This window comes from Channa argus, chromosome 24 (assembly GCF_033026475.1).
Source record: "Channa argus isolate prfri chromosome 24, Channa argus male v1.0, whole genome shotgun sequence".
Classification (NCBI taxonomy): domain Eukaryota; kingdom Metazoa; phylum Chordata; class Actinopteri; order Anabantiformes; family Channidae; genus Channa; species Channa argus.
Genome location: NC_090220.1, coordinates 2,104,403 through 2,121,721, shown reverse-complemented (window position 1 = coordinate 2,121,721; position 17,319 = coordinate 2,104,403). Strand labels below are relative to the sequence as shown.

Sequence of the window (17,319 nt, the reverse complement as noted above, 5' to 3'; positions counted from 1 at the left end):
TTTTCCACCCATCCACTGAACGGATTTCTCATCGTTTTTGCAAACGTAGCGGTTTCACACTTCCTGGACTTCAGTTAAAGAAAAAAAAAAAAATCTCTCAGCCCTTTTCTCCGCTGTCTTCATTACTCATCTTTCCTCCTCAAACCACTCTTACCCAGAAACTGACTGACTGAACTTGACCGTGAGCTTCCTGTGCAAAACTCTTTAACTTCATAAGTGGGACAAGACGTCCGCGCGCCGTGTCACATCTCTCATATTCTACAACATCTGGTTTCCATTTGCATTCCAGTCAGTAAGTGTCCATAGCTGCAGGAAAAACTGCCGTTGTGTTGAAGAATTTGGTAGCACGCTCACTTATATTGGTTGATATTGTTTTTTTTTAAGTTAATGGTTTTTGAGCCTTCGAAAAAGTCCGAATTTAGTCAAAAATTCAACTAAGCTAGTTAAAAGGGCAAATTCTGCAAACGCAATCAAGGCAGGTAAATAACTAGAAACATACTGTGAAACAATGAAAAAGCAGATCATCAAACCAGACTAAATTATTTCATTAAAATATACAGTATATGAAAATATAGTGTAGACAAAATAATACTGTAGTGTCAATATAATAAAAGAAATATAAATAGTAAAAAAAAATGCAATGCAGTGCAATACCCAACAATTACAGTTTCTTTCGATTGATAAATGACAGTGAGCACAACTGGAGCTAAATGTACAAAACTCTAACTACAGTCTGCACAGCAGCAGTTCGTTCTAGTTCTTTTTTCATTGCTTGGACACAGTTTTCAAAACTCTACACACTTATCCCATGACTTTAACCACAACCTGCACAACACTGTGGATTTACCGCACTTTGTTCAAATGTTAACACACTGCTGTCAAAACTGGGAACCACACATTCAAAACTGAATAGATTTCAGCCTTGTGCCTTTCAAATACTGCTGATTGCAATTTCATCTGAAAGGCTAAGCAGGTGTCTTGTTCCCACACACACACACACACTGTTTTGAGCCATGTGTTAAGAGTTGTGTTGCTTGGAATGAGTTTTGCAGGTGATGTGAACTGTTTACCTCAGGTGATTGTTGGTAGTGCAGACTGCAGGTAGAGTTTTGCACATTTAGCTCCAGTTGTGCTCACTGTTGTTTAGCAATCGAAAAAAAACTGTAACACGTGGCTCAAAACAGGCTCAGTGCAGCAAACACTGCGTCACTCAGAACACACTGAGAGTAAAAACACTAGCATCAAACACCAATACAGAAAATACAAACTTTTCATCTTTACAGTTTGAGCAATTTCAGTGACTTCATACAAAGTAATATTTTCTTCAAACCAAACGTTCTTTCACATGATTTATTTAATTTTTTAGAACATAACAATTCTTTAAGGTAAATGAAAATTAGCAGTTTGCTTCAATAGTCTGTAGTAATTTACGGAATTACAGCAATGAGAAAAAAAAGAATTGCTGACAGAATTACCGTAACATTTTCATCATTATCAGCCAGCTCTCTATCGTGAATCAAGAACCATGTCAACAATAGCTTTTTCCTGCACATCTGAAAATATTTTTCCTCTTCCTCCTGTTGGGGGCAGCCTTTATGTCCTGTTGAAAAACATATTTTACAGTCAAACGTACTGTAATATATATCTGTGTAAATATTCTATAATTGCTATACAAAATAAATTCCTGTAATGTTTTTATTTACTGTAAGGATGTAACTCTCACCTGTTTGTATGATGGAAAATTCGCATTACAGATGCCACTGTGGATCTTTGCAGATTGGTTTGCACCCTCAACCCTGCCTCTCTCAATGAGAGACCATGGTTCACGACATGGTCTATAAGTGAAGCCCTTATTTCATCTGAGATAACAGCTCTTTGTCTTCTTGGGCCCTTCTCCCTCCACGAACCCGTCTTCATTGTTCCATTTCCAAAATTAGTCTTTCTGAGTTCTACCTAGTCTAAAACAAGAAACCTGCTTAGCCTTTCAGCTGAAATTGCAATCAGCAGTATTTGAAAGGCACAAGGCTGAAATCTATTCAGTTTTGAATGTGTGGTTCCCAGTTTTGACAGCAGTGTGTTAACATTTGAACAAAGTGCTGTAAATCCACAGTGTTGTGCAGGTTGTGGTTAAAGTCATGGGATAAGTGTGTAGAGTTTTGAAACCTGTGTTCAAGCAATGAAAAAAGAACTAGAACGAACTGCTGCTGTGCAGACTGTAGTTAGAGTTTTGCACATGTGACTCCAGTTGTTCCCACTGTCATTTAGCAATCGAAAAACACTGTAACAGCTGGGAGCCCTTCTACACACAGTTTTCTGCTTGTCTCATGATCTGTCCATCTGTATATGAGTGAATTAAAATAATACACTTGTGTGTTTTGGATGTCAGTCAGATAAAACAAACGTTTTAAGACATTTAAGGCTTAAAACTAGTGATGTGCAAATCATCAATAATTTTTACATTAGTTTGAGCCTCACTGTCGATGTTCCATCTGCTTTTCCTTCAGTTCTGACCATATTAACTGTTTGTTTTCTCACCAAAGAAACATTTCTCCTGGTATGTAAGGAATGAAGTCCTCTCACCATGTTCTGACCATTAAGCCAGCCCATGATAGGTCTGGGACCAGCTACTCTGCCTGAACTCTCCACGGTTTGATAAAGGAGTAAAATAACTCACTGGTCTGGGTTCAGCATTTGGCATGGTTGATCGAATCTGGATCACCTAATGTGGACCATGCATAACTGGCCCAGCCTATAAATAATACTGACAAATTTTAGAGGAAAAGAACACTGAACCTGGAGAAAACAAGGGGAAGTGTTGTGAAACGAAGGTAGGATTGTTGAGCTGAGATTTTCTCAAGATGACTGGCATTTTGACTTCAATCTATTCATTTAATGGCCTTAACTATATTTATATTGTCTTTATAATTTCTGATGGATATTGCAGCAAAGCATTTCTTCGTAAAAGCCATGCCAGTGTTGCTGTTGTTGGCCCTGGTGGGCAACATGGCCTTGTCTACGCAGGTGTCAGTAAGTAAATTATCCTCTTCCTTAAAAGCTCCGACTGTCTCTCTCTTTGTCTTTGTTTTTACATTTTAAAATTGAGAGTGGATTGTTTAGAAAGTAGTAACTTCAGGCTGGTCTATTAAAGAACTGTCATTCCTAGACCCCCCCCCCCAAATACACTCTGTTATATAGATCAGTACAGGGGTGGACCTATGCTTTGGCCATTCTCTCTGTTATAACAGGAGTATAAATGTGATGGATAACTTGAAACTGGTTTTCCTTTTTTAAGGCGATAGATTCATGTGGACAAGAAATTGCAACTATAATGCAGAACATAAGGAAACTGGAAAACAAACTCTTGATTGGGAATTGGCAGGTTGAGCACCTGCGGAGACACAAATATTTCCGACCATTTCAACCTGTTGTGACTCAGACTAAGAAGGAACCTGAAACAAACTCTGGTGTAAATCTCAACAGTAGTGGAGCATTAGACGCTAATGTGACACTGATGAAATCTCTTCCAACAGCAGGCAGCTTAATTGTCCACGACAAAGGTAAGAAAAGCTCACGATATGTCATTTAATTATTTGAGCTTTACCTTTAATTGATAAATCGGCGCATTCGTTATATCATATTGGGAGTTATAAATGATAATGAGCAATCTTTAATGCTATCGTTCTAGACTGTTCTGAGCTGTTTGACAGGCTGAAACCAGCAAGTGGTTTCTACCGTATTAGACCCAAATTACACGAGGAGCCATTTTTAGTCTACTGTGACATGAAGGATGGAGGAGGATGGACAGTATTTCAGAGACGCAGGCATGGGAACGTTGACTTCAACAGGTATTTCGGCAAAGAAAGGATCGTGCAGAGTATATGAGAAGCTTACACTCTACTATTGTTTCAGGTCAGATAACACATGTGCCTCATTTTTATGGTAGAGACTGGGTGGACTACAGAGATGGCTTTGGTGACTTTAAACTGCGGAACGATGAGTTTTGGTTGGGGAATGAACATATTTATTCTCTGCTTTCAGAAGGTCAGTAATGAAAAAAATTGCTAAAAGATAAAAATTATATTGCAGTAAAAAAAATCCCTCTGTTGTTTCTGTTCCATGTGCTATTTTATTTTACTTTGTCTTAATTTCCGTCTGTTTAGCTGCTTATTTCTCAGTTATTCTCTTGTTCTAATTGTCTGAAAGGTAAGAACCTGGTGAAGATAGATCTAATGGACTGGGATGGACAGAGAAGTTATGCATTTTATGAGAACTTTAGGATCACTGATGAGGCAGTAAGAAAACAATATTACTGTCTTTTTTTGTTTTCTATATCAGAAATGACTCAATTTCTAAATCAACATTACTTGCCTATTTCAGGATAAGTATCGTCTCCAGTATGGGGTTTACAGCGGGAAAGCTGGAGATGCTCTCACTGGTGGCACTGGCATGGTGGACCAGTGGTCTGCCTGCCTCAGTGGAATGCAGTTCAGCACCAGAGACCAGGTCAGTCATCTACCCCTTTTATTCTGTGTGCTAAAACCAAGATTAAGGACAATGTGCAGATGGTGACAGTGATACCATTGGTGATGGTGATTGACAGGACAATGACCGCTACAAGCTGGACAGCTGTGCTCTGGAGAATGAGGCAGGTTGGTGGTTCAACAGGTGAGACCTTTAAGTTTAAATCATGTGGGCAATGCTCTTCCTGTGTTTGATTGCTGCACAAACATTACCACTTGAACTGTTTTCGTGTTAATTTCCTGGAGAAACATTTTGCAAATGGCTTTTGTTAATCTTTTTGAAACATACAGGTCAAACTAAGAGCTAGTTTTTTTTTAATATATTGCAAAAATGTATGATTACAGTTGTCATGTGGCCAACCTGAATGGGAAGTTTTATCGCACGGGGGAGTACAAGGGCCAGTATGACAATGGTGTGGTGTGGGGGACCTGGAAAGGCCTTTGGTATTCCCTCAAACATACCACCATGAAGGTGCGGCCGCTGCTTTTCTTGGATGACGTGGGCAGTGGAGGAGGAGAATCGTAAAAAACAACAACTCCATATTTCATATTCAGACTAACTAATGTGAGACTGACTGTATTTAACTTTTAAAGTATCCCTTTGCTCCTCCTTAAGACATGATATTCTGTTTTTCATTACTTTTAAGTGTATGATATTACACATACAATAAAACAAGCAGCAACCCACCCGAACGTTTCACTGATGCTTCTGTTTGACAGCCTACAAAGATGGATACGACCAACTTGTGTCTTTACGATATGAAAAAGTCTGGACGTTGCTTAATTCACACTATAAAATGCTGCTGAACAGTATTCCACACTACAGTGACAGTGTTTCTCAGCACAATAACCTCTAACCTGTATTTGGGTGTATAATGTAATGTGTAAGTGATTAGTGGTTACAGTGCAGGTACAAGTTCATGTTAAATAAAACTTTATGTATAACTTTATGGTTGCCAAAAATACTGTGCTAGTTGTTGATAATAGGCACAAAAATGTAAAATAAAAACTATCAAAACTATTACAAAACAGAAAATCACATGGAAGAGCAAAACAAAAGAAACAGACAACCAACAAAAGAGTTAAACAATTAATAATATAAAAAATGTAAAATATCAATGTCTATATATATATCTGTATATAAATATTGTTTTCAATTTCATAGACTCATAGTTATGACCAAAATCGGTATTATTACAATACAGACTTTACTGATATATGGGTAGTGGCTGAAGTCATGAATGTAACAGACTGGGCTCTGGTTGGGGTTGTGGAGTAAAGTATCCATGTAAACGGCAGTTCTGACAGCACTACACACCTTGAGTATACTCCTCACCTATGCATGCTGAGGACAGATCAAGGTCCAGCATCCTCTGTTCTGCCTCACTCAGCCTATAGGAAGAACCTCCGCTGCTGTCGTAGCCTCCAGACATTGGCAGAGAGCGGCAGCGACTTTTCCTCTTTTCTAAGGATGGTGCACTAAAGGTGGAGCTGCGCTGTCGCCCCTTAATCCCAGGGTGCGACTGAGCCTCCTTTAATTTCCGGGCAAGTATGTTCCTCTGGATAGGTGATGGACCGCGACGGTTCCAGTTCTGTTCAGCCCGCTCTGCTCGATCCACACTCAGCTGGCTTAATATGTTAGATTTGGCAGGCCCCAAACCTGGACCCCCAATCCCTGACACCCCCCCTCCACCTCTGCTCCCTGGTTCACCACTCCTTTGCCGTTCTTGAATACCACTGAATTCTGCTTGAGTATGTATCTCAGATCCTGGAATACTATTTGTGTTGGTTCCTGTGTGTTTGAGTTCTGTATTGTGAGAAGGAACCGCTGTCTGTATCCAGGGCTTTCTCTGGTCTTTTTGCTGGGGTCTGGACTTAATCCACTCAGAGACCCCATGCTCTGGAATGGGGTAAGATTGGTATGGCTCCCTCTCCCATCGTCTTTTCGTCCAACAACTGCCATCAGGAAGGGTCCGAGATCCCACCTGAAAAGCACAATGTATGATCTTTGTTAGTCTTAATAAAAGACTAATCCCCTTATATGACATAAATAAATCAAATCAGTCAAATGCAAATAAATTGAAATAACCTGGGTCATGCTTCTTTCTCTGAAATGTGCAGAAGATGAAAGGTGGTGTTTGGTGTCATTGAAACTGGAGGTTCTGCGGAAATTTGGGTTCCTGTGAAAGCTGTTTTGCATTATTGTACCTCCTCCTCTGTGACCTGTTAATCCGCTCCTCTCCACCATCTCCACCCAGTCAGCAGTGCGGTCGTGCCATTTTGAGCTGCATCCACTTGTATGAGCAGAGACAGGAGGAACTAAAACCAGCTCAACTCTTGGGCTCAGTCTGTCCGATGTAACCCTAGAAGTCTGTGATGGTACCTCAGAAAAGGCAGCTGCTATACGAAACTGGTCATCGGGGAGGCTCAAAGGGAGAACAGAGTGAGCATATCCTGTTGGTGGAGGAACAGGAGAGCTGGTGGGTGAAGCAGATGACTCTACCAAGGTATCTTGGACAGGACTTGAAGAGACATGGTACAGCTGTGTGGCCTCCTTTAACCCTTTCTTCTTCATCTCTTTCAACTGCTGCTGAGCCAATCTGTACCTAGATAGATCATGATATTTTATCTTCCAGGACTGGAGAATGAAAAAACTACTTTGACAATGGTGTTTGATTCGAGGAAAGTAAATCATATTTTAAACATACCCAAAAATTGGTGGCACCATCTTAGGACCAGTGGGGGACAGCCTTTCTGGGTCCTGTGAGAGAGGAATCCCCACGGTCTGTGAGACAGGCTGAGTGCCCAGGGAAGGTCTGTCTTTCTGTGTTACACTTGCAGCCATGCCCCCTACAGGGCAATGGGTGTCAGACAGACTGGGCCTTTGCAGGCTCTGGCCCCAAATGGAGGCCTCATCAGAGAGCTTACGTCCTCCAGAGGAATGCATTGAGCCTCTGTGCACAGAACCGCACTGAGGGGTCTGGCAAAACTTCCTCCACACGGTCACCACAACAGTAGCCAGAATCACGGCCAGGCAAAGGGAGATACCAGCCACCACGACCATGTTGCCACCTAAAGGTGTACCTCCAACAGGTATGGGGAAGAGGGTTGGAGAAGGAGTGGGCAACACTGTGGGAGGAAGGGCTATGTTAATATGTACACATGGTCCACAGAACACAATGTAAGATATTGTTGACATTTTACATTGAGGAATTATGAGGACAGAAATACCCGGGACAAAAAGAGAAAGACACAAAGAGTGAGGCGACTAACCAACACAGTCTTCCAGTGAGCAAAGGGACTTCTCCGTCACTATGCCAGTGCAGTGCATCCCTCCCACACCTGAGGGCAGCAAACACTCACGCATTCGTTCCCTCACCCCCTCCCCGCAACTCACACTGCACATGCTCCAGGGCAGCCAGGGCCCCCAGGACTCTGCAGAGACATCATGAAAGAAAACATAAAGTCGAGATAAATGCATTTGCAAGTCTTAGATAACAAGCGAGGGTCTTTTGCAATGTTTTCCACAATGATCATACATACTATATTATATATTTCCTTATCCATCAGCAGATGATGGAGGCGGCTATGCTGAGGATATCTTAAGAAAAGCTGTGGTAGTCACTGACAATGTGGGAAATGAGTCAAATGATGTAAAATAACAGTGGTTACTATAACTAAAATGTGCCTAAACTAGTTTACTTACACGAGTAATAAAATACTAATTTGTTGATTCTGTTATCATGTTATAGACAGAAATGTGGGAAAATCTGGACAAACCCTTTCCCTTTCTCTCAGGTCTTATTAAATTCAGGTCTTATTGAGCATTTCCCTTCAGCCCTGATTAATTGAATGGCAAGCAAATGTAGAGTGTAAATGTATTCTTTCCAGCTGCCAGATGTGAATGTGTCAGCCTATTAAATCTCACCTGGACTTCTGTGAACCACCAAACAGGTCTGTGCCGGACTAGGGGAGGGACTGAAGTTGACAAATCGGAAGCAGTACTTATTCCTTCCTGGGTTAAACACAGAGCAATTGAATTCTGTCTCATTCTCTCCCTGGGTCAGCCAGTTATAGGCCAATGGGGGAGAGATGGGCTCTTCTGGACCAAACCCCATTAGGACTGTTCCACCTGCCTCCGTTGCAGAGGAGACAGCAACCCCTCTTCCAACACCTGCATCCTTATACAACAATACCTTCCCATTTACATGAGCACACGGTGGGGTTATGAGTTTAACAGTCATAGTTCCATCACAGCCACTCTTGTAAGCATTGGCATTTTCTACCAGCAGTTTATAGGAGAAGATACGGGATAGATAAAGAGGTCCAGAGCTTTTTACTTCTTGTGCTGTATGAGGGGACTGCAGAACTACTTGTATGAAGTCCTTTTCTGTAAAGGGAAAGGCACAGGACAGTTCAATACTCTGGGAACGAAGGGGCTTTATCGGGTGCCGTTTAAGAGCACGGACCTTGTTGATGCTGTTACGCCCAATTTGGTTGTACTCCATGTAGCTTACTTCTAGAAACAGATCAGAGCCAAACCTGCTGGAGCAAGCCTGAAAGTATTCATTAGTGGATATCCCAACCTGGTGAGAGGCGCGAGAAGAGATGTAATCAGAATAATTTGCAGAGCATTAAATCAGGTTAATTTCTAAAGTGTGAGATCTTGTTTGTCTTGCCTGAAATAATCCTGAGTCATTTCCCACCCTCTCTACAGCGATGTGAAAAGTGGGCCACTGCACCTGCAGCTCTGAACTCAGCTCTGAACTGTGCTCCACAGTACTGCTGACTGTGCCATTGGTATGATGAATAGCAGCGATGCTGGTCTGCCTCAGCAGGAACCGGAAAGTTCCCGCATACAGGAAGCAAGAACAGTCGAACTCCACCCTACCGGCCGATTGGTTGTTAGGGAGTGTCCTGGTCAAAAGGGTGGTGTTGTTTTCCATGTTGACCAGAGACAGGCTTGTGTTCCGGATGGTGCTGATATTGGATTTTGTGCTGAAGTCCACAAATACACTGGCATTGCTAAGGGCAATGTGGAAGGAGGGCCAGATATTGAGCCCTGCAAAAGCTACAGGAAAGGATGCACAGAAGTGAGGCAGGGCAAAGAGCGAGAACACTTTACCATTTGTTCTTCTTTCGCCAACATTTCTCAATATAAAGCCTATGCTCTTCCTTTTCCCAATGGCCCATAGGATGTGTTTCTGATTTAATAATGTGACATAAATTAAACAATTGGTAGTGCTTGGTATATCTGATTGTATTAGTAAATTAGCAAAAGCAAAAATATGAACATATTGTTCTAACAGCTGTATAGTGTGTCAGTCCTATTGTGCAAACCTCACATCCCCACAAAGCAAAGAAGTTGTAGGAAAAGGAAGAAGCTGACCCTAAATAACCTTTTCACCTCTCTGGCTTTTTCTTCATACCAGTCTCCTTCTCTCTTTAAAATGCAACCACATAGTACATATATATATAGGACATATTTCATTTGACAGGATTATACTTTTTCAGTTATTGAGCTGACAGGCTCGGTGACACTCACCATATCCGAGCACCAGCAGAAAAGGCAGCAGGGAGATGGCCTGTGGCATTCCGATATCTGTGCCTCTGAAGTCTATGTTTTCTCCTAAACCACATGACCATCCTCTTCCACCACCTCTGATTTCTACAAATCAGAGAAGAATCACACTATGAACTCATCATCCACAAGAAGGCAGCAGACAGCTCCTTGCATCGTTGGCGTTATGAGACATCATCAGAAAGCATTGCAGGAGTTGGGCACTCATCTGAGGTGTGGAAAAACAGGAAGGCTGGAGCATAAAGAATGGGGCCAGGAGTTTTTTTTTGGATTTATAGTTGTGTCTTCCTCTTCCTTCCATCTTCACAATGGGTATGGGGAGCTGACGTCATCACGCAAGTGTAATAGTGCACAGCCAAATTCTTGTTTTTGATGGCTCTAAAAGTTTTCACTGATTGTTTTTCCTCTATTCAATGCTCATATTTTGACTCGAGCTTTTGTATTGTATCAATACAAAAACAATAGACTGACTTTGTCTCTTCTAAGCACCGGACTGTTGACACTGTGAGCTGCTTTGCACCATATCTATACACTTAATCACCACAGATTACAATTAGTGTCATGTAAACTTCCTTTTTTATTTACAACTCAAACGTACCTGTATTTCGATGAGGTGGCTGAATATTTAGCCCACATGTCACATCTTTTAAAACATGTATTAAATTCCTCCTCCCGAGTGCCCAAATATGAAAATGGATTCTAAACCCGAGGGTTTCAGCACATTTTACAGTAGACTAAAAATAAAGCATTTGTACTCACATTTCTTGTGGAAGTAACACGGCGTTATTCCTCTGCAACACACTTCTCCCGAACGACAAACTGCGTATAAATGACAAAGCTAGCGAGGGCGCGCGCCGGTGTCCGCAGCGCGTGAGAGTTGCGCGGCTCACAGTCACTTCGCGGTGAGTCGCGGGGCGTAGTGAACACTGTGGGCATCTCACTGTGTAGGCGTCCACTAAAGCACTAAGGATATAGACATTTACAGCCACGATTCTAAGACCTATATCATAATGACACTAAGCTGCCCGAAAAATGTTTGTTTGTTAGGTAAAGTGCAGAAAGGAACCACTCTGTCCTCTCCTGACAGTTCTATCATTGCACTATATAAGGAGAATTGTTTGGGAGATTATCAGATTAAATATGCACCTGGGTCATCAAAAGAACACAGGTGCCTGCGAGAGTGACTAGCTGGAGAAATATGTGAGATTCAGCAGGATGATCTTCAGTGTGCTGCTTGACATGGCAGTCAGACATAAATCATTCTTTATATAAAGGGGTTGTCGAAGGCAGAGTAACAGAACCAAAATATGTTTTGCACTGCAGTCACTATAAACTATTCAACTCGTTCACAGATGCCCCACTCATGAAAACGAACATTACTTAAGTGAACTTAAAACCAGTCCATCTCCAGCATGTGAAAAAGCATTTTTTGCACACAAATGTTGTGCATAATTAGTATAATCAGAGCTCCTTCACAGTCACTAAACTAGTTGGGATCAAATACTGTCAATAAGGGAACCAAATGGCAGGGTAATCTAATCAGCTCTGCAGACCTACATTTTCCCTCCAGAGAGAGCCAGCAGAAAACAGGAAGCCTCTCTGGAGATGAAACAGGGCTAACTGCTCAGTTCAGTTCACAATGGGAACAAAGAACATTGCCATTCTGTGTGTAAGAAGCCCTGCAGTGGCAACACTGACACCAAGTTTAACATTTGTTAGAACACGTGGCATTTTTATACATTCATTACTTCATGATGATTTACTGTCATGTGGCAAAGTGAATTTACGAGCACTTGTTTAAAAAGGTCATCAGCTCTTGGTTTGCCTTCAAACTGATACAACTGGAATTTCTGTAATACAACCTCTGAAGGCAATAGCTATCCGAAGAATGACATTTGGCAATGTGCCCTATATTTTATATGAAGTGAATCAAACTGATAGCAGTGTATATGCATATATCCCGGGCAAACATAATTGATTTCAAAAACACAGTTTATTTGGTGAAGGGAGATGAGAGAAGAATTGATTTTTAATTGACAATAATGAAAGACCAGATAAGGTGAAAAGAAAAATAAACATTTGGACATGATTACACACACAGATAAGAATATGAGACAGCAGTGAGACTTCCTTAACCATGTATTACATTAATGACCTTATAAATCCTATCATCTACCATTCAGAGAGATTTCTGGTCACACTCAAAGTACATACATGTAGCACGCTATCCACTGCTGTTATCCACGGTATCAATATGTACATGTAGAGCTCACTCAGGTCAAAAGAGGTTTGGGTAAAATCTCAAACCCTCAACAGAGTCATCTCTACACAGGTGCCCCATCTTCTCAGCCAGCAGCAACCTGAAGATGAAGAAAGGAAGAGAAGGAGACACAAAGAACCAAGAAAGAAGAAGTATTAGTAACAATTCAGACAGGCTAACGTGATGAGTTTTGTTGCTTTTGTGCTGCTGAAAAGAAGTGACATTGTTTGCGTGTTTAACTCCTATTTATCCAAATCTATAGCATTGGAGAACTTACCTTTCCTTAGACAGAAGAACAGAGAGACCTAGGAGCTTTGCAAACTCCGCTGCTGTCAAGGAGCCTTTCTCTGTCACCTATAGAAGAAGCAGACAAGACAGAACGGGAGACACAGTCATAAGAATTTCAACAGCGTGATATGTCAAAGTATTTTTTTGCATGTAAAGACAGGACCTTACATGCTACAGATACAGTGTAAACCCAAGAAAGTAGAAACTGCTGTATGATCAGTCACCGTCACGTGATGTATTGGTAAAAGCTTACATTGTCCAGTGCTGAGGCTATCATTTCCTCTTCGCTGTGAGACTGCAGCTGGACCACCATTACACCGCTGTCAAACACACGCAGCCTAAAGAAAACAAGTCAGAAAAAAACAGTCAGGAAAGTCTGTGTTTTTTATTTGTGTGTGTGTGTGTGTGTGTGAGAGAAAGAGAGTGAGATAGGGAAACTTCCAGGTGATACTTTTATGCTAAGATGGTGTTTATTAAAAGTTAATAAAAGGACAGTGGCCACTTTAGGAGTAATTGGACAAGCATGGTAGGGAAATAGACAACCGTTTCTTCCAAAAACCTTGGAAGTGACAGGAAATGACAGCCATAGAGGGCTATAGACCACTTCCAACAACAGGAAGCCAAACAGGAAAATCCTGGCCTCTAAGGCGCCTTCCCTGCTGTATATTTCTTTAATGAGCACATAACCTCGTCTATACACAGATGAACGTAGGCACATATGCACTGATAAAGTAAACAATACAACAGAAATACAAATCCAACTAAATCTCACCTCAATGGCAGCTTCAATGATTCAAACATCCTGCATGCATTTACCAAATCTTCTGGAGATAAAAGCTGTGGAAAGCGATAAAAAAAGTCACTTGAGTGTCTGAAAGGCCAACAAAGACATTTGTGTGCCAAATAATTGATTAAGCTAAAACGAAGATGCAGGCACATGCACACTCAAACAATGTCTATTAAATTACCTCCATCCCTCTAGCACGGTTGACGAGACAGTACACCTCAGTCAGAGCCATCATACCCCCACGTTCCTGAGAGGGTAGGGAGTGGTCAAAAGACAGCAGAGAAAGAGTCAGAAATATGTAAGAATATAAAAAAACAAGTGAGCGGATTGAAATTAGTACAAGAAATTCGGCAGTATGATTCGCCAATATGTGTCACACATAAACTCTCACCAACCTCTAGAGGAGCCTGTAATATATCTCCTAGCTGCTTGGCTAGCTGCAAATGGTAATGTGTGCCTGATCCATGTGTTTCTCTGGTAACAGGGTTAGCAATACCCATGCTTAAAAGGTAGGACTTGAAACGAATTGTCTATAAAGCAGAAAAAACCTCTTAAAAAATCAGAAAACCACTGTGGACATTTAAAGTTGTCTATTGGTCCAGTGAGGTTGTGCCCGATTATGGTGGTGAAGTACTTACCTCATCTTCTGTTATATCTCCCTGCTTCTCTTTAATCTTGTTGGCTATGGATCTGGACAACTCCACCATCTCTTTGGCCTGTAAGAGAAGACAGTCATTACACTCATATTAATGTATGAGCTTAACACAAGTTTAATAAACAGGGTTATGATATTAATGGCATAAGACTTAAATAAAAAAGACAATAATTCTGCTGTAACTCAAAAAATTCAAACATAGTACAAGTACAAAGTAAAGCGTTCTTTACCTTCTCCATCAGTTTACTGAGGTCCTCAAAGGCCTGAAAAAAAAGAGGCTAAACAGTTAATAGAGCCTCAAAAATTTTCACAATTAAAAAAGCCACAAAACTTCATGCAGATATAATTTAAATATTATTCCACTGCATTCCCACCCCTCCTCTAGCTGACAATAAAACTGAACATTTTTTGTAGACCTCAATCCCTATCTGTTTTAATATTGTGCCTTTTGTGAACTTAAATATATGTAATTTTGATTTAAGTCTCCCATTTGTAGGACATACGCACAATAGGTCCAACAGTGGTTTTGTATAAACACATAGCTTCATGTGAGCCTAATAACTGTCACACTGACAGTGGTAAACTTGAATTCATGTCAGTTGCAATAAATACCGATAGTGACAAGTTTTTATGGAACAGACAAAAACATTAATACAAACTTCTCAAACCGACCTAATATATTTTATGTATGTCGAACACAAATGCTCAGCTTGAAGCTTTGATAAGTTCCGAATTGCTGCTTTCTAGTACCTCAGAAATGTTTTTGTCAGTTTCTTTTCGTTTTTCCTCAATCTTCCTCTCAATGCCAACAATCCCCACTGCACGTGTTCTTCCTGCCTGCATGACCACGAAGGAAAGAAAAACACTAACAGTGAAACACAAGCAATTTAAAAGTTAGTCACGGGCACTGAATGAAAAGGAAAGACAAACAGTAAGGAAGAAACCCTTTGTGGACAACTGCTGTTCCAGTATGTGCAAAAGTTTTAGTGTTGATGATTTTACTAATCAAAAAAAAAAAAAAAAAGATTTTTTAAAAATTATAATCTTATAGAGAAACCTTAAACTTTATTTTCCCTGACACTCTAAAGTACAATCCAACTGCAGTGGGATACTAAATCCAAATCATACTGAAAGCTTTAATGACATTCAGAGGCAGAAGATTTGACTACTTTAATTTTAAAACTTAGGTGACGACACTGCCATCCTGTGGAAACTAAACATACAACCTTCTGGCATCTGAATCTAAAAATTCTAAGACTTTGTCAGTAGAGAGGAAAAGATTACAGTTAGACCATGAGGAGAATTTGCTCAGTTTCAAACCTGAGAGCCAGTTCCCGTGGGGATGGGTTGTGAGACTGGTGTATTCTCCCATCTTTTCTGAGTCATTTCCTCTGCTAGCCTCCTGTAAAACTGCAAGTTAATGTCACCATATCATTAACAGGTAAAGGAAAAATCTATCTAAAAATGAACATCATTATAGGCTGAGCAGTGTGTACAAAAAGTAAAGCAATAAGCCCTTTCGGCAACTTGTTTGACAATGTAATACCTCAATCTGCCCATGTTCTTTGAAGGACAGCTTGATGTAGGAGTACTTGCTGTGTTGGTAGGGACCTGGCTCCTTGTTGGTAGAGGCTGAATGCAGATGGATAACTATTTTTGCACTACAAAATAAGATATAATACAATAGTTATTTTATAGGTTTTTTCTTAGAGACAAAGATAACTGTTATTAAAAATGACCTTTCACCAGTGGATTAAAAGACAAATTATTGACAGTTTTAGTATAGTAATAAAATCCCATTCTGATGTCTGATGTCAAAAAAAATTCCCGTACATGGCTACATGGTTTAAATAACCTTGTAGGTGGCCCCTTGGCATATATTTGTTGCTGGGCACCTATTAATAGCAATCAAACAAACAAATTTCACAACCAATGAATCTGTTTTAGTCCTCCTTGACAGAAATGACAATACAACAAAAATGTGACTAGTTGCAGGTTTTTTTTTTACATGTGTGTTTTTAATTTTCGCTCAGGCAAAATAAGATATTAGAACATTTCTGCCATTTAAAAAAATGAAACAATCGTGAACGATGGAATTGTGAGTTATAGTCTACTTACATTTACATTTACATTTAGCAGACGCTTTTATCCAAGCAATCAAAAATCTAAGTCAAGGAGAAAACATCAAAGCAAAGTCCTATCAGAAAAGTGTTTACATTTCATGAGATGCAAGTGCAAGAAAGAGCAGAAAGGAAGTTTTTGTTTTTAAGTTTTTTTTTAGATACTTAAGTGATACAGCACAAATTTCTAGCTACTTTTTGAGTAGGAGAATTAAACTATTTACACTTTCAGTGGTTGATAATCCAGCCTTGTGTGCACATCACAACAAATTACTAGAACATTTACTGACATTCACCTCTTTCCTATTCCTGCAGCCTGCTCCTCAAAGAAGATGATCTGTGACAGCGGCATGGCTATGCAACATTCCTACCGATAGCGAGAAAAATACAGAATATACCATAAACGTCAGCACACAGAAGGTGAAAAAATAAATACGTGTGTTCGACTGCATGAAGTCAATTTTAGTGTTGTCTTACAGAGTTTTTAACGTCCCTCCAGATCAACCGATGGGTGCTCAACAAGGCAACACCGACATCCAGTTTAGCCTGATACAATGATAGAAAACGACATGATGTTATTATGTTCTAGCTCAGATTTGGTATAATGAGCACCTTACATTACATATTCAACCACATCATATTCAAAAATCGGAATGGTCTATCTGAACTTTATTATGTGCAATTTAACCTAAATAATTTTATATTGTATTGTATAATTATTGCTGTATTTTTCAAATATAAAAGTTTTAGCCGCTGTCTATTTGTGTCAGGCCACTAACTTTCCAAAATCAATCCTATACCTTATCATCACCATCATACAATCTCACACCTCGTTGTTGAATCACTAAAGTTTCGTTTATTTCTAAGAGCCCACTTGACCAAGAAAATCGGTCCATTTTTACAATCTATTCCTTATTCCAGTAGGCTGCCGAGGCTCATTTTATGTTTACTTCCTGTACGTGGTCCAGAATTGGCCTCACACTGCCTGCAGAGAAACACTAAAATACAATAATGTATGTTAAAGTTAATTGAAAAATAATTGTATTGATTATAAAGCCACATTTTACACGTATAAGACTACTAAACCAATTTTATTTTTTAAATCTTA

At 40.1% G+C, this 17,319-nt stretch overlaps 3 protein-coding genes across 5 annotated transcripts; 1 reads left to right on the top strand and 2 right to left on the bottom strand.

Annotated features, from left to right (window-relative positions):
• Positions 1–152: 152 nt before the first annotated feature.
• On the top strand, positions 153–5,207 carry fgl1b (fibrinogen like 1B). 2 transcript variants are annotated; one of them, XM_067494108.1, is made up of 10 exons: positions 153–292; positions 2,541–2,828; positions 2,945–3,027; positions 3,293–3,557; positions 3,686–3,845; positions 3,944–4,041; positions 4,204–4,292; positions 4,378–4,503; positions 4,601–4,665; positions 4,866–5,207. In XM_067494108.1, the coding sequence occupies exons 3-10, from the start codon at positions 2,968–2,970 to the stop codon at positions 5,044–5,046; spliced, it is 1,044 nt and encodes a 347-aa protein (XP_067350209.1). In that variant the 5' UTR covers positions 153–292; positions 2,541–2,828; positions 2,945–2,967; the 3' UTR covers positions 5,047–5,207. The 2 variants fall into 2 exon arrangements, with proteins under 2 accessions (XP_067350209.1, XP_067350208.1); XM_067494107.1 differs by lacking the exons at positions 153–292; positions 2,541–2,828 and having other exon boundaries at positions 2,889–3,027.
• LOC137108930 (thrombospondin type-1 domain-containing protein 1) lies at positions 3,999–11,016 on the bottom strand. Its single transcript, XM_067494098.1, has 8 exons — positions 10,861–11,016; positions 10,066–10,188; positions 9,200–9,591; positions 8,449–9,106; positions 7,794–7,955; positions 7,229–7,649; positions 6,610–7,126; positions 3,999–6,505 (listed from the first exon to the last, which is right to left on the bottom strand). The coding sequence occupies exons 2-8, from the start codon at positions 10,112–10,114 to the stop codon at positions 5,831–5,833; spliced, it is 2,874 nt and encodes a 957-aa protein (XP_067350199.1). The 5' UTR covers positions 10,115–10,188; positions 10,861–11,016; the 3' UTR covers positions 3,999–5,830.
• Positions 11,017–12,075: 1,059 nt separating this feature from the next.
• On the bottom strand, positions 12,076–17,195 carry vps36 (vacuolar protein sorting 36 homolog). 2 transcript variants are annotated; one of them, XM_067494105.1, is made up of 14 exons: positions 17,012–17,195; positions 16,689–16,757; positions 16,508–16,578; positions 15,638–15,752; positions 15,412–15,501; positions 14,842–14,928; positions 14,322–14,354; positions 14,075–14,152; positions 13,832–13,966; positions 13,618–13,683; positions 13,422–13,486; positions 12,903–12,987; positions 12,639–12,715; positions 12,076–12,461 (listed from the first exon to the last, which is right to left on the bottom strand). In XM_067494105.1, the coding sequence occupies exons 1-14, from the start codon at positions 17,105–17,107 to the stop codon at positions 12,380–12,382; spliced, it is 1,149 nt and encodes a 382-aa protein (XP_067350206.1). In that variant the 5' UTR covers positions 17,108–17,195; the 3' UTR covers positions 12,076–12,379. The 2 variants fall into 2 exon arrangements, with proteins under 2 accessions (XP_067350206.1, XP_067350207.1); XM_067494106.1 differs by having other exon boundaries at positions 17,041–17,180.
• Between the last annotated feature and the right edge of the window lie 124 nt (positions 17,196–17,319).

Excerpts from the sequence above, each read along its gene's own strand:
- fgl1b (XM_067494107.1), top strand. The coding sequence starts at position 2,932 with ATGGATATTGCAGCAAAGCATTTCTTCGTAAAAGCCATGCCAGTGTTG. Across the intron at positions 3,028-3,292 it reads CCTTGTCTACGCAGGTGTCA|GCGATAGATTCATGTGGACA; the intron begins GTAAGTAAATTA and ends TCCTTTTTTAAG. Across the intron at positions 4,666-4,865 it reads GCAGGTTGGTGGTTCAACAG|TTGTCATGTGGCCAACCTGA; the intron begins GTGAGACCTTTA and ends GTATGATTACAG.
- LOC137108930 (XM_067494098.1), bottom strand. The coding sequence starts at position 10,114 with ATGCCACAGGCCATCTCCCTGCTGCCTTTTCTGCTGGTGCTCGGATAT. Across the intron at positions 7,650-7,793 it reads CTCACTGGAAGACTGTGTTG|TGTTGCCCACTCCTTCTCCA; the intron begins GTTAGTCGCCTC and ends TTCCTCCCACAG. Across the intron at positions 6,506-6,609 it reads GAGAAAGAAGCATGACCCAG|GTGGGATCTCGGACCCTTCC; the intron begins GTTATTTCAATT and ends TGTGCTTTTCAG.
- vps36 (XM_067494105.1), bottom strand. The coding sequence starts at position 17,107 with ATGGACCGATTTTCTTGGTCAAGTGGGCTCTTAGAAATAAACGAAACT. Across the intron at positions 16,579-16,688 it reads GGAGGGACGTTAAAAACTCT|GAATGTTGCATAGCCATGCC; the intron begins GTAAGACAACAC and ends CGCTATCGGTAG. Across the intron at positions 12,462-12,638 it reads GTTCTTCTGTCTAAGGAAAG|GTTGCTGCTGGCTGAGAAGA; the intron begins GTAAGTTCTCCA and ends CTTCATCTTCAG.